The 12,901-nt window shown below is 44.9% G+C and overlaps 1 protein-coding gene across 10 annotated transcripts in view; it reads right to left on the reverse strand.

The window, feature by feature from the left end:
- RFFL (ring finger and FYVE like domain containing E3 ubiquitin protein ligase) overlaps positions 1-11,044 on the reverse strand; it is a 90,629-nt gene extending 79,585 nt beyond the window's left edge. For 2 of the 10 annotated variants that reach the window (XM_066263344.1, XM_066263342.1), the window contains exons 1-2: positions 5,217-5,330; positions 4,500-4,566 (exon numbers count right to left, since the gene is read on the reverse strand). Coding sequence is in view for 2 of the 10 variants with exons in the window: in XM_066263347.1 (XP_066119444.1) it covers positions 5,217-5,301 (85 nt within the window). In the remaining 8 variants the exon portion in view is untranslated. Of the gene's footprint in view, positions 1-4,499; positions 4,567-5,216; positions 5,332-9,760; positions 9,857-10,833 lie in introns of those variants that run through there. The other 8 variants (XM_066263349.1, XM_066263346.1, XM_066263350.1 and 5 more) reach the window with 7 other exon arrangements.
- Between the last annotated feature and the right edge of the window lie 1,857 nt (positions 11,045-12,901).

The raw sequence follows: 12,901 nt of genomic DNA on the forward strand, positions 1-12,901 counted from the left end.
GGAGACCTGGTTATTTCTCAAGCAGACATCTTAATCATTGTGAAAGTTAAAAAAAAAATACGGTTAGCCCAACCTGCAGTGGCGCAGTGGATAAAAGCATTGACTTGGAACACTGAAGTTGCCAGTTTGAAACCCTGGGTTTGCCTGGTCAAGGCACACAGATACAACTACTACTGAGTTGATGCTTGCTGCTGCTCCTCCCCTTTTCTCTCTCCTCTCTCTAAAATTTGTAAATAAAATCTTTAAAAAAGAATACAGTTAGATTAGAAGAAAATGCTGGAAAAACAAAGTGCTTCCCTGTACAATTTAGGATAAAATTTATTGATTTATGTGCCGTAAGTCTGTGTGTGTGATCAGGACTAAGACTGCAAAGATTTTCCAAAGCAAATGAAAAGAGCGAAACAATTTCCAAAGTAAATGAAACGAGTGAAACAAGCAGAGGCTGGGATGGGAAAGGATAATCTATTTACTTAAGAAAAGCGTTCTTTTTCTTTTTTCCTTCTATTTTTTTTTTAAATTCTTAACATAATCCAGCACTTACAAATAAACAATAATTCTGATTACTAACGAATTACATTTAACCACTCAGAGGTCAGAGGAGCCTCCACTTAGCCAAACTTCCTGTAAGTTTCAGGATGAGGAGGCAGCATTTCTTTAAAGAGGATGGAGACAATTAAAAAAGTTTCAGCAATTCACTCAGGCTCCAAATATGTAGTTCAAATCGGGATGGGCTTCCCCTACTCTTAAAAACTTGCCTGGTGGAAACAAAGGGCTTTCCTAGGAAGCCCTGACCACTCCACAACCCAGAGATAATGAAACCACATTTTTATAGGGGACTCTAAAAAAGGCATATGTATGTAAACTAGGAGATACAGGCTAATCTGCAGCATTGAAAAGGAGCAGGCTTAAAAGGTCAAGTGAACAAAAAAAAAATTTTTAATTAAATTAAAAGTCAAGTAACACTTGTTCAAGGAAATTCTCTTAAAAGTTCAAATTCAGCACGAGTGGCAGCCACTGAAAAAGGCTGCTGAGAAAGCAGAAGCAACTGTTCTGCTGTATCTTTTTGGAGGCCAGGACAATGGAGAAATTACCAACCAAGGTCACTTTCCATTAGAAAACAAAAAACAAAATAAGGTTAGCAATCTGACCAGATAAAAACCTGTGGTCATAACCTCACGAAATTAGCAGCCTGGTGAGAATCTCTCCAAAATCCTATAGAAAATTAAGTGTGGATTAGAGTAATTAAATGTAAAGTCTCCTTGATAGCAACTTCTGTTCCTGGAGACTAGAGCCCTTTCTATGAAACGTAGCACAGAAAGATCGTGAAGTGGGTTTGCCAGGCATCACAGCCTTCCTACTTTCCTATTAGGTCAAATGCAATGATCTAAAACAGGGCCCCCAAACTTTTTACACAGGGGGCCAGTTCACTGTCCCTCAGACCGCTGGAGGGCCGGACTACAAAAAAACTATGAACAAATCCCTATGCACACTGCACATATCTTATTTTAAAGTAAAAAAACAAAACGGGAACAAATACAATATTTAAAATAAAGAACAAGTAAATTTAAATCAACAAACTGACCAGTATTTCAATGGGAACTATGGGCCTGCTTTTGGCTAATGAGATGGTCAATGTCCGGTTCCATATTTGTCACTGCTAGCCGTAACAAGTGATATAACGCGCTTCCGGAGCCGTGACACGTGCGTCCCGTGTCACCGGAAGTAGTACTGTATGTGAGCAACACCCCGCTTTGTGGCGCAGCCACATACAGTGCTCCTCTCACTGACCACCAATGAAAGAGGGGACCCTTCCAGAAGTGCGGTGGGGGCCGGATTAATGGCCTTAGGGGGCCGCACTTTGGGGACCCCTGATCTAAAAAGAACAGTGCAGCCTGACCAGGCGGTGGTGCAGTGGATAGTGTCAGACTGGGATGCAGAGGACCCAGGTTCGAGACCCCGAGGGTCGCTAGCTTGAGCGCGGGCTCATCTGGTTTGAGCAAAGCTCACCAGCTTGGACCCAAGGTCGCTGGCTCGAGCAAAGGGTTACTCGGTCTGCTGTAGGCCGACGGTCAAGGCACATATGGGAAAGCAATCAATGAACAACTAAGGTGTCGCAACGAAAAACTGATGATTGATGCTTCTCATCTCTCTCCGTTCCTGTCTGTCCCTGTCTATCCCTCTCTCTGACTCTCTGTCTCTGTTAAAAAAAAGAAAAGAAAAAGAAATAAATAAAAAGAAAAGTGCGCGATTTGGGGGAGGGTATTAAATAGTAGAGCTTATCTGAGAAAACCACTCCCTTCTTTAGTCTTTGCAAAAGTTCACATGCTCATGTAACAAATATACGTAGTGGTTCCCAAAAATTACTTTTCCTCAAGAGCTGTAGGAAAAATGTAATCACAGGGTAAAGGCCAAACACTGTCTCTTCTGAACACTTAAATAGCCAATTATGTGTTGTAATACATTAATTCTATATAGAGAAAGAGATTATTACAGGAAAATTGAATAAGACAGTTTAAAAAATGTACCCTGGGGCCTACGTCCATTCAACTGACAGTAAAATCACCCTCAAAAAAAGGCAGCTTTATGCAACATCTAGCATTTTAATTTCCCAGCTGCCAACAAAAATATATAAGAAGCAGAAATTTAATTATGTCTGCAGCACATTGATCTAAACTTTAATTGTATTACACAGTAGTTAGACATTTGCGGAACAAAACTAAGGCCCTTAAGGGTAGAACTTCTTTAGAATATAAATGATTCCCAATCAATACGACAGAAATTAGTCTATTTGGTCAATAAACAGATTTATGGTTTGAATGTAAAAATTCAAACATCATAATTCAATATAAAATATATATATATACAGTATAAGAAACAAATTTCTAAAATGGCTTTAAGACACTCCACGATTTACATATGCTGTATCAATAGGTCCTTTAAGCCAGTATTATACTAATCAGTTTTTTTAACATCCTGCCCACAAAAGAGCCTATTCATTTAGCTGGGAGACAGGTGTTAGCAACCAGCAACTCTTACTTAGCCTGGAGTTCCAGGGGCCTGGCCTTTGACAATTGTGGAATGACTGGCAAGTCAAAAGGAAGGACAATTTGAAAGAGGGAAAAGAAACAAGAGACCAGAAAGGAGAAAGGAAGATGAGGAAAGTAATGGATGTCAGGTGCTACCTAATGGGGCCACCCTCAAAGCCTCCTGGCCTAAACTGAGTTCCGGGGCTACCACCCAGACACATAAAGCAGAATGTGGATAGTGTCATTAATTTATTCCTCCAGACAATAACTCTGGATATAAGCCTACACTCCACACCTTCTAAAAAAAATTTTTAAACCCTGGCTGGGTAGTTCAGTTGGTTACAGCATCATCCTCATGCACCAAGATTGTGGGTTTGATCCCTGGTCTGGGCACATATAAGAACCAACCAATGAATGCATAAATCAGAACAACAACAAATGGATGTTTCTTTCTCTCTCATGTATATATACATATATATCCTTCTCTCTCTAAAATCAAAAACAAAATTTAATAAGAAATAATTTTAAGTGTCCTATGACTCATTCTTCTTACCCATATTCTCTAATTCTTAACTTTAGCCCTCACTCTTTCATACATCTAAAAGAGCTGATTTAAAGACAAATACCATATAAGCCCTGGCCGGTTGGCTCAGCGGTAGAGTGTCGGCCTGGCGTGCAGAGGACCCAGGTTCAATTTCCGGCCAGGGCACACAGGAGAAGCGCCCATTTGCTTCTCCACCCCTCCGCCGCACCTTCCTCTCTGTCTCTCTCTTCCCCTCCCGCAGCCAAGGCTCCATTGGAGCAAAGATGGCCCGGGCACTGAGGATGGCTCTGTGGCCGGCTCTGTGGCCTCTGCCTCAGGCGCTAGAGTGGCTCTGGTCGCAACATGGCGACGCCCAGGATGGGCAGAGCATCGCCCCCTGGTGGGCGTGCCGGGTGGATCCCGATCGGGCGCATGCGGGAGTCTGTCTGTCTCTCCCTGTTTCCAGCTTCAGAAAATAAAATAAAATAAAAATAAAAAAATAAAGACAAATACCATATGATGTAAGTGGATTCTAAAGAACAAAATAAACAATACTGAAACAGACTCAGATACAAAGAACAGATTGACGGTTGCAGGGAGCAGGTGCTATTGGAAGACTGGGTAAAAAAAGTGAAGGGATTAAGAAATACAAATTGGTAGTTTCAAAACAGTTACAGGGATGTCAAGTACAATATAGAGAATATAGCTGATAATACTGTAATTGTTAATCTTAATCCGGAGGGACCCAAACATTGAAGACACGAACAAGGTCCGTCGATTACACACCAAAACTTTATTGTCTAGCCAAGCTAGACAATAGTTGGAGTTTCCTGGCGGGAACTCCAACAGGAATCTGAGGGAGAGCGCGCCGGCCCTTTGTTCTACTTAGTTTTTATAGTTTTGTTAAGTGGGAAATACAGAAGCAAAAATTGTAATTAGGAGCCCCTTACCACTATCGGTTATAGTCATATGTTCTTTAACATGATAGGACCATGTTCAATTTGCAAGCCATACATCCTTTTGGAGAAAACAAAATTTACAAGTCAACACAATGGCAGAAAGATATCTTTTACATATTAAAAGGCATTCCCATATTATCTAGTATTCATCTGCTATCTCTCTGTCCAGAGTCAAAGTGTTAACTACACGCACTTACATAGGAGAGGTAGTTCCCGTGGGGACAAATGCCCGCAAATGGCTCATAGTTATAAGAAAAGGTTTATTTTTGGCTTTTTTTCTCCCTGCACCTGGCTAGCCATTCACCCCTTTCCCCACAGGTGTGGTGGAATGTCTGGGGATCCATGTTTTCCTCCCCTTTGCATTTACAATACAATGCCAAGGGCCATCCTGACTATGCCAATCACACAGTACAGAGACTATTCTCACAATTTCTCTGCACACCTTAACCCAAATTAATAAAATGTTCTCCAAGCCTCTTAAAATACTAATATTAATTCTGTAGTTTTTGGTACCTTACAACACCTGCGGGTGAAGTGGCTCAGTGGCTCCTCAGTAATAACTATGTATGGTGCCAGGTGGGTACTGGGAATAGCAGGGGGAACACCTTGTAAAGTAAATGATTGTCTAACCGCTATGCTGCACACCTGGAACTAATACAAAATAACATTGAATGTAAATTGTAATTGAGAAAGTTTTTTTCACCTGACCTGTGGTGGCACAGTGAATAAAGCATTGACCTGGAATGCTGAGGTCGCCGGTTCGAAACCTTGGGCTTGCCTGGTCAAGGCACATATGGGAGTTGATGCTTCCTGCTCCTCTCCCTTTCTCGCTCTCTCTCTCTCTAAAAATAAGTAAATAAAATTTTTAAAAAGAGGAAGTTTTTTCAATGAAAAGAGAGAGCTAAGTGGATATTCCTATAGAGACAGAGAAGGCTGGTATTAGAAAGACATCTTGCCTGATCGTGGTGGCGCAGTGGATAAAGCGTCGACCTGGAAATGCTGAGGTTGCCAGTTTGAAACCCTGGGCTTGCCTGGTCAAGGCACATATGGGAGTTGATGCTTCCAGCTCCTCCCCCCCTTTCTCTCTCTCTGTCTCTCCTCTCTCTCTGTCTCTCCCTCTCCTCTCTAAAATGAATAAATAAAAAATAAAAAGACATCTTAAGCCTACAAAATAAAAATCTTACACGAGAAAGTGGGAGAAAAACATTCACTGAGTTGCATACAATCCAAATACAATCCTACCAGGCATTATTTTCACCTTGCAGAGAAAGAATATGAAACTCACAGAGGTTAATTAACATGTCTAAAGGAACTTGGCCAGAAGATAGAGGAGCTGAGATTCAAAAGCAGGGCTATTTCCTAAATTGTTAGGCTTTTCCCAAGTTTAATTCCCTGACAAATTCGGTTCCCCAATTCTGTTTTAACTCAGATGGTTCAGTATTTCAGCAATTATTCTTCTTTCCATAAACTCAGCAAAGAACCTGCGACTAAATTTTATTGACTATTAAACATCTTATTATTTTCAATAAGCACTTATGCCATGTCAAAATGAAACATCTAGCAGGTTGGCTTTGTTTATCAGTTCTACATACAGAAAATTCCCAAGCATCTCTCCTATCCAACAGTGACCACAGCTAGGACTGACTACCTTTCAGACTTCCAGTTCTTTCCACATTATGATTCATTTGTCCACTCAGTAAATAAAGGAAGCTACTTTCACCAATCCTCCCTCATGACTCCCCATAGATAATACAGCAGAGGGGGCCTCTCTGTAATGGCAATTTACATAAAAGTTACAAAAGCTCCTTGTTATCCGTCATGACTCAGAAATGGGCTATTCTAGCAAATCAAACACCCTGAATAACAGGATGCTTTTAAAAGGACTATCAGTTATAATGAATTTCAAAGCAATACAACAGTTGCCCCCAAACCCGCTACAAATCAAAATCACCTGGGGAGCATTTGGGAAAGATGCCAGAGGTTTTTTAAATGTAGATTATGGTCATTACTTACCCACTCAATCAAAATCTCCAGGAAGTGGGACTAGAAAATCTTTATTTTTACAGAACCCCCTCAGTGACTCAGTTGCAAACTGCTAGGTACAGAATCTTTCAAGGAGCACCAACTTTTGGGAATTCCTTGCAATAAAACACACTAAAAAAGCTAAAGCTGCACTGAATATAATGACACCTTTTGATGATTCAGGAGACTTCAGGCTTTCCCAATGCCTCCAGTTCACTACACTGGCAAAATCAGAAAGGAAAAGTTCAGGTTTTATATTGGTAGAAAACTAGAAAAACCAGGTTTTATATTTCTATGAGATTCAAAGAGCTAGTTTTCCCCCAAAGAAAATGTAGATATTATGGTTGTTTTGAAAAAGGAAAATGTTTAAAAACATGCAGTAGGACTCTCCTAATCAACTGCTTTAGCTCCAAATCAGAATGTTAGCAGGCCCAAGGCATAAAAAATGTGGAATAGTCAACCTGAATAAGAGAAAGCAGAGAAACTTCGAAGCAGTCTTAATTATGAGAAAGGAGGACAATGAGTTTAAACTAAGAATGGCATACATGATTGGCTAAAACCACTGTTCTGACCATGATAACTGAATAAAACCTGGAAATGGGGAGAGGAAGTCTTTGAACACAAGGCTGATGATTCCTACCTACCTGGGACCACTTTCATGTGAGATACAATGAAATATCCTATTAAAAGCCCAAATGGTTTTTAAGATTTTAAAACTCCATGGCCCTGGCCGGTTGGCTCAGCGGTAGAGCATCGGCCTAGCGTGCGGAGGACCCGGGTTCGATTCCCGGCCAGGGCACACAGGAGAAGTGCCCATTTGCTTCTCCACCCCTCCGCCGCGCTTTCCTCTCTCTCTCTTCCCCTCCCGCAGCCAAGGCTCCATTGGAGCAAAGATGGCCCGGGCGCTGGGGATGGCTCTGTGGCCTCTGCCTCAGGCGCTAGAGTGGCTCTGGTGGCAACATGGCGACACCCAGGACGGGCAGAGCATCGCCCCCTGGTGGGCAGAGCGTCGCCCCTGGTGGGCGTGCCGGGTGGATCCCGGTCGGGCGCATGCAGGAGTCTGTCTGACTGTCTCTCCGTTTCCAGCTTCAGAAAAATGAAAAAGAAAAAAAAAAGAAAACTCCATGAATAACGAAGTAAAAAAAAAAAGAAACTGACCAGACCATTTTCTTATTGAATGGGAGTATGTGTGTTTGGATATAAAAATAAGGTCCTTACAATTGTCAAAATCTTTCTTACATAAATACAAATAATTACTGTAAGGTCGGTGGATAATGGGAAAGGTCAGACCCTCGAACTTTGGCTAAAACTGCCCACAACCAAGCGCGCCAAAAGAAACTTCCCTGGAACCCTTTGGAAAAAAGCGACCGTCTGCCAGCCAGTGAGATTTCACCACGTCATATTAGCTCGACCACCCTAAGGGCCCTTTAAATATCTCCCACGCGGTTTAATTCTTGCAACTTCCCTGGCCTCCATCTTTCCTCGGGGCCAGGGAACCTTGCCGGGCGGGATACGTGCTCTGTACTCAATAAAGCCTTTTACTATTCCACACTTTGTGGCTCCGGCCCCTTCCTTCCTTCTTGGCGGGGAAAAATACCTTACAATTACTACCAATAACAAGTCACCAAACAAAAATAATAATCAGTAACCATTACCAAACAATAATAAGGATGGACAAGCTCATCAGTTGAGACTTCAAAAGCAATTTAAACAATGTATTTTCATTAAACTCTAAATTATATCTTAGCTCTGTATAGCAGGGGTTTTGAGATTCCAAGGTACAAAGGTTAAATCTTCCCTCCCAAACTTATACCCTATGGCTAGGACAAATTTGATGTCTCTAATCTACCATTAAATTAATAGCAGTATTATTAAAGCTTCTATTACAAGGATAAAAAATCAAGTTGGAATTAGTCCCTCTAACACACCTCAGGTTTATGTAGGTGCTTTCACAAAGTCCTAGGCACAACTCTTTTACAGATGGATGTGTCCGTGTTAAATATCACAATGGGCCCTGGCCAGTTGGCTAGGCGGTAAAGCATCAGCCCAGCACATAGAAGTCCCAGGTTGATTCCCAGTCAGGGTACACAGAAGAGACCACCTGCTTCTCCACCCCTCCCCTCCCCTCCCCTCCCCTCTCCCTCTCTCTCTTCCTCTCCTGCACCGCTAAAATAGCTCAGGTGCTCAGCAATGGAGCACCCCTCCTTAGGGGGCCTGCCAAGTGGATCCCGGTAGGGGCGCATGTGGGAGTCTCTCTGCCTCCCCACCTCTCACTTAATAAAAAACTTTTTAAATCACAACAAACATGTAATTTGGGAAAAAATTGTCCTTTTTCGTTATTGTTGCTGTTTTGTCTTCTTAAATGACGGTAACTGAAAATGCCTTTTCCATTGATCTTTTAAAAGCTCTTAGATATTCTAGCCCTAACCGGCTAGCTTGGTTGGTTTGAGCATCCTCCCGAAGCACAGAGGCTACCAGTTCAATCCCCGATCAGGGCACATACAGGAACAGATTGATGTTCTTGTCTCTCTCTCTCTAAAATCAATAAAATAAACATTTAAAGAGAGAGAGATTCTTATTAGATAGTGCCAAGCAGAGTTATGTTAACTGGCTTAGGCTATGAGAAAGTTGGAGAACAAATTAATTTCTAAACATTCTGAGAAGGGCTCTCTTTTTGTGTGTATTATTTTAGCAACTGGTTAAGTAAGTCAACTTAAAGCATTTACAACCCTTGATCCTAGAGTAAACAGGATAACAGCTGTCTACCTGTTATTTTTAGTAACTATGAAATATGAAGGTTTCATATGTAAATATGAAAGTTTTTAGGGAGTTGGTCTTCATAATTAGATATAGACATTTAAAAACAGGGTGTCTGAGATTTACACGGGAATTTTCTTCAAGCACAATCAAGTTATTAGTTAACCCTGCCACATCAATCTGTAATTGTCATACACAATTTTCACTTGCAAACTTAACAGCTTTAAATACACTGTAATTTCTGAATTGTACTCTGAAATCCAGAATTATTAGGAAATCTGACGAAGTTTCAGAAAGGTATGGCATTATCAAGTTCCTTGAATGTGAAAGACAATGTAGTGGGGGGGGGGGGCATAAATAAGTTGTCCAACTTGAAATCTCCAAGAACTCTGTATAGAAACTCAGTCCAGCACCACATGCCCTGCCTACTCCTAGTACTAGAAAAATAACTCAATATATGGACAAGCCTTTACCACATTTTAGTAACTTGAACTGTCCCTGGGAAAACCACAAGGTCCAAAGAGTTGTAGCAACAGGGGTGACCGGAAGTCTTCTGGGTCCTCCAAACCACCTGTAAAATGGATGTATTCCGGTACTTAGCGCTTTCTTAGAAGGCCACATGCACCCCGGATGTTTGTTCAACACATCAGTGGCCTTCAGCCAGGGTACAAAGTGACAGTTGTGGGTAAAGCCCCATTTCCAAGCTCACCCTATTCCTTCCCTGGGGTAGCCTGGGAGGAGCGCGGTACGTTCTGCATTGATTACACAAGCAGTTTCTTTCCCCAGAACGAACGACAGACCAATAAACCAGGGGAAAGGGGCTGTTTTCCTCTTCGGCCAGCCTGAACCCGAGCTCTGCGCAGACGGGTGCCCGCGCGGGCTGGCTCCCCGGTCCAGCCCTGCCTGCCCATGCCTGGTCAAATGTCTCCTGGGCAGCCAGCTGAGGAGAGGCCCCACTTCCCTCTCCGTCCTGGCCACCGGCGCCCTCACCACATCCTCTCAAGCGAACACAGAACTGCACCCGAAAGAGGGCACAGTGGACCCTGGGGGGTCCCCATTCCCAACCCAACTTCTCCATCAAGCCCCCATACTCCGGCCGCCTTCCTCTTCCAAGGAGCCCGCAGGCGGTGGAGACGGGAAATTTCTTTCAACCGGGAAGCAGGCCGCCGCGAACCTCAGTTTACTTTGCCGTAAAGCAGAACCTTCCCCCCGAACTAACTGGACCTGCCGGTCTGCACGGCGTCTGGAGATGTTTGAGGTTTACCCGGCCCCGTTCCCGCCCCCGCAGGGGAAATGCTTCCTTTGCGGGGACTTGTAATGGGACAGGTGCGGGCTGCCCTGAATGAGCGCTCCAGCGATGCAGGGGCTTCTCCCACCCCGCGCAGGGCACGGAGAGTCCCAGGCCGCGCCCGGCACACGGGAGGCGCCCCCAGACCACACAGCCTGGTGAGACCCGAGGCCGAGCAGCGCCCCCACCCCGGGCTATCCCTGGACCCCCACCGCAGGCCGGGCGCCCGGCGGGTCAGCGCCGCCGCCGCCTCCTCACCTGCCGCGGCCGCCGGCCCGGCCCGCACGCACCTGGGAGGGGAGGGGAGGGGCCGGATTCGGGCCGCGGACGCCTCAGGCAGGGGGGCTCCAGGCTCCGCCGCGGCGGCGTCTCTGGGGCTGAGGGGCACCGGGGGGCGGTCGCGACATCCTTACCGGCTGCCCCAGGAAGTTGGCCCCCCCCATCCATCCCCAGCCAGCCGGCCGGGCCTCTCCCGCCCCCCGCGTGGCCCCGCCCCTGGCGGGACCCGCCCCCTCTCGGGAGCACGCCTCCGCTCCCGCCGCGCCCGAGCCACCATAGAGAGGGGCGAGGCGCGCGGCGGGCTACAGCGCGGCCGCCGCGCGCGCCCCCTGGCGGAGCTGGGGGCCGGGGGTGCCGAGCCCGGGCAAGGCGTGGGTTACCGCCTGTCCCGGCGTCCGCACTGCTGGTTGTGTCGGTTGCGCGTCGCGAACTCTGCGCGAAGAGATGAAGGATCCAGGTCTGAGTTCCAGCTGGGCCATGCTCCAACTTGGTGACCTTGAGCGAGTCTCTTTACATCTCTGAACTCGTTTCATAATCAAAGTTTGAAAGTTGCCTCACCTTCCTATCTCCTTGTTCCTCACAATGCTGTAAGCAGGTGATGGTTCCCGAATTACAGTGGAGGAAACCCAGCCCATCAAGGCTCACTAGCCTATTTAAAGTCCCGTAGCCAGGAGGTTATTAGAAGCCAGACCTGTAGGAGTACGTTGTTAGACGAAAAACTTCACTTCCATGGCTGAAAGCCTTTTTAAAAGAAAGGGTTTATTGAGCCATAACGGACCAGGTCCTGGGGCATGCAGTTTAAACCATCAGCAGTAGCGGCTAGGTAGAAAAGGCAGCATGTCCCACTGTCCTGGAGTTGACAGGACCCTTTTAATACATCATGTAGGGGGATGAAAAATGTAAGGGAAACAATTTACATTGACTACAGATAAGGGGGGATAAGGTTAAGCGAGGGGGCAGTTCTATGATAGGAGCACTGTCTGTAAGAAAGATATATTTACTACTTTTGACTGGTTACAGACAGTAGATCTCAAAGTTCATGCACGTTCAAGATCCGATGGCCCATGTAGTAGGGCTAGCACCGCCTGGATGTGGATTGAGAGCTCCACCATACGTTCAGGAATGTGAGCCGTCTGTCACCCGGCCTCAGGCCATTAACAGGCCAACCGACATGTCTCTTTCTCCTCCTCTCCAGCCTGTTGAAATTTAATTTAAAACATCCCAGGATTTTTGTACTTGTCAATATCAAAACCCACGCTTGTTCACTCTATAGCACGGCCCTCATCTAGCATTTTCGCGGTTGAAACCCCCAGGACTGGCTAGTTTTACCTAAGGAAGGTGAAGAAACTGTTCAGAGGAAGGCTCTGGGTAGAAGGAAAATGGCTGGTTGCTGAGAGGCCCATCTTGGCCATTCATCAGCTGTGTACCTTCCAGTGGATTACTTAACCTTTCTGAACTCATTTCCTCATCCTTGAAATACAGGTGGTGTGAGGATTTAAATGAGCTAATGCACGTAGAAGGTTTAGTAAACTGTAAAGCACCAGGGTTGCATGAGGAATCATTAGCCAGTGTGGGCTAAGAAAATGCTTAGTCATGAAGGTAATATAAATTCTAATCCTTCTGACTGGTGTCTTTTGACACTTAATATTCTTATGCTTTAGGTTCCTATGGAGACCTCACAGAGTTCTGAGCAATTTGTTCTGTTTTGTCCTTTGCATTTTAAAATAAGGACTATCACAGGGAAAGTGAAGTAAAAATATTTTTATGTACAGACTGCCACTTTACAAGTATTATTTCCAATCTTCCCAACGACCCAGAAACTGAGGGGTATTATACCCATGTTATTAATGCAGATCTGTAGATTAAGTATTTACCTAAAGCCTGACCTGTGGTGGCGCAGTGGATAAAGCGTCAACCTGGAAATGCTGAGGTCGCCAGTTCGAAATCCTGGGCTTGCCTGGTCAAGGCGCATATGGGAGTTGATGCTTCCAGCTCCTCCCCCCCCCCCTTCTCTCTCTCTGTCTCTCCCTCTCCTCTCTAAAATGAA

Source organism: Saccopteryx bilineata, chromosome 2 (assembly GCF_036850765.1).
Source record: "Saccopteryx bilineata isolate mSacBil1 chromosome 2, mSacBil1_pri_phased_curated, whole genome shotgun sequence".
Taxonomy (NCBI): Eukaryota; Metazoa; Chordata; class Mammalia; order Chiroptera; family Emballonuridae; genus Saccopteryx; species Saccopteryx bilineata.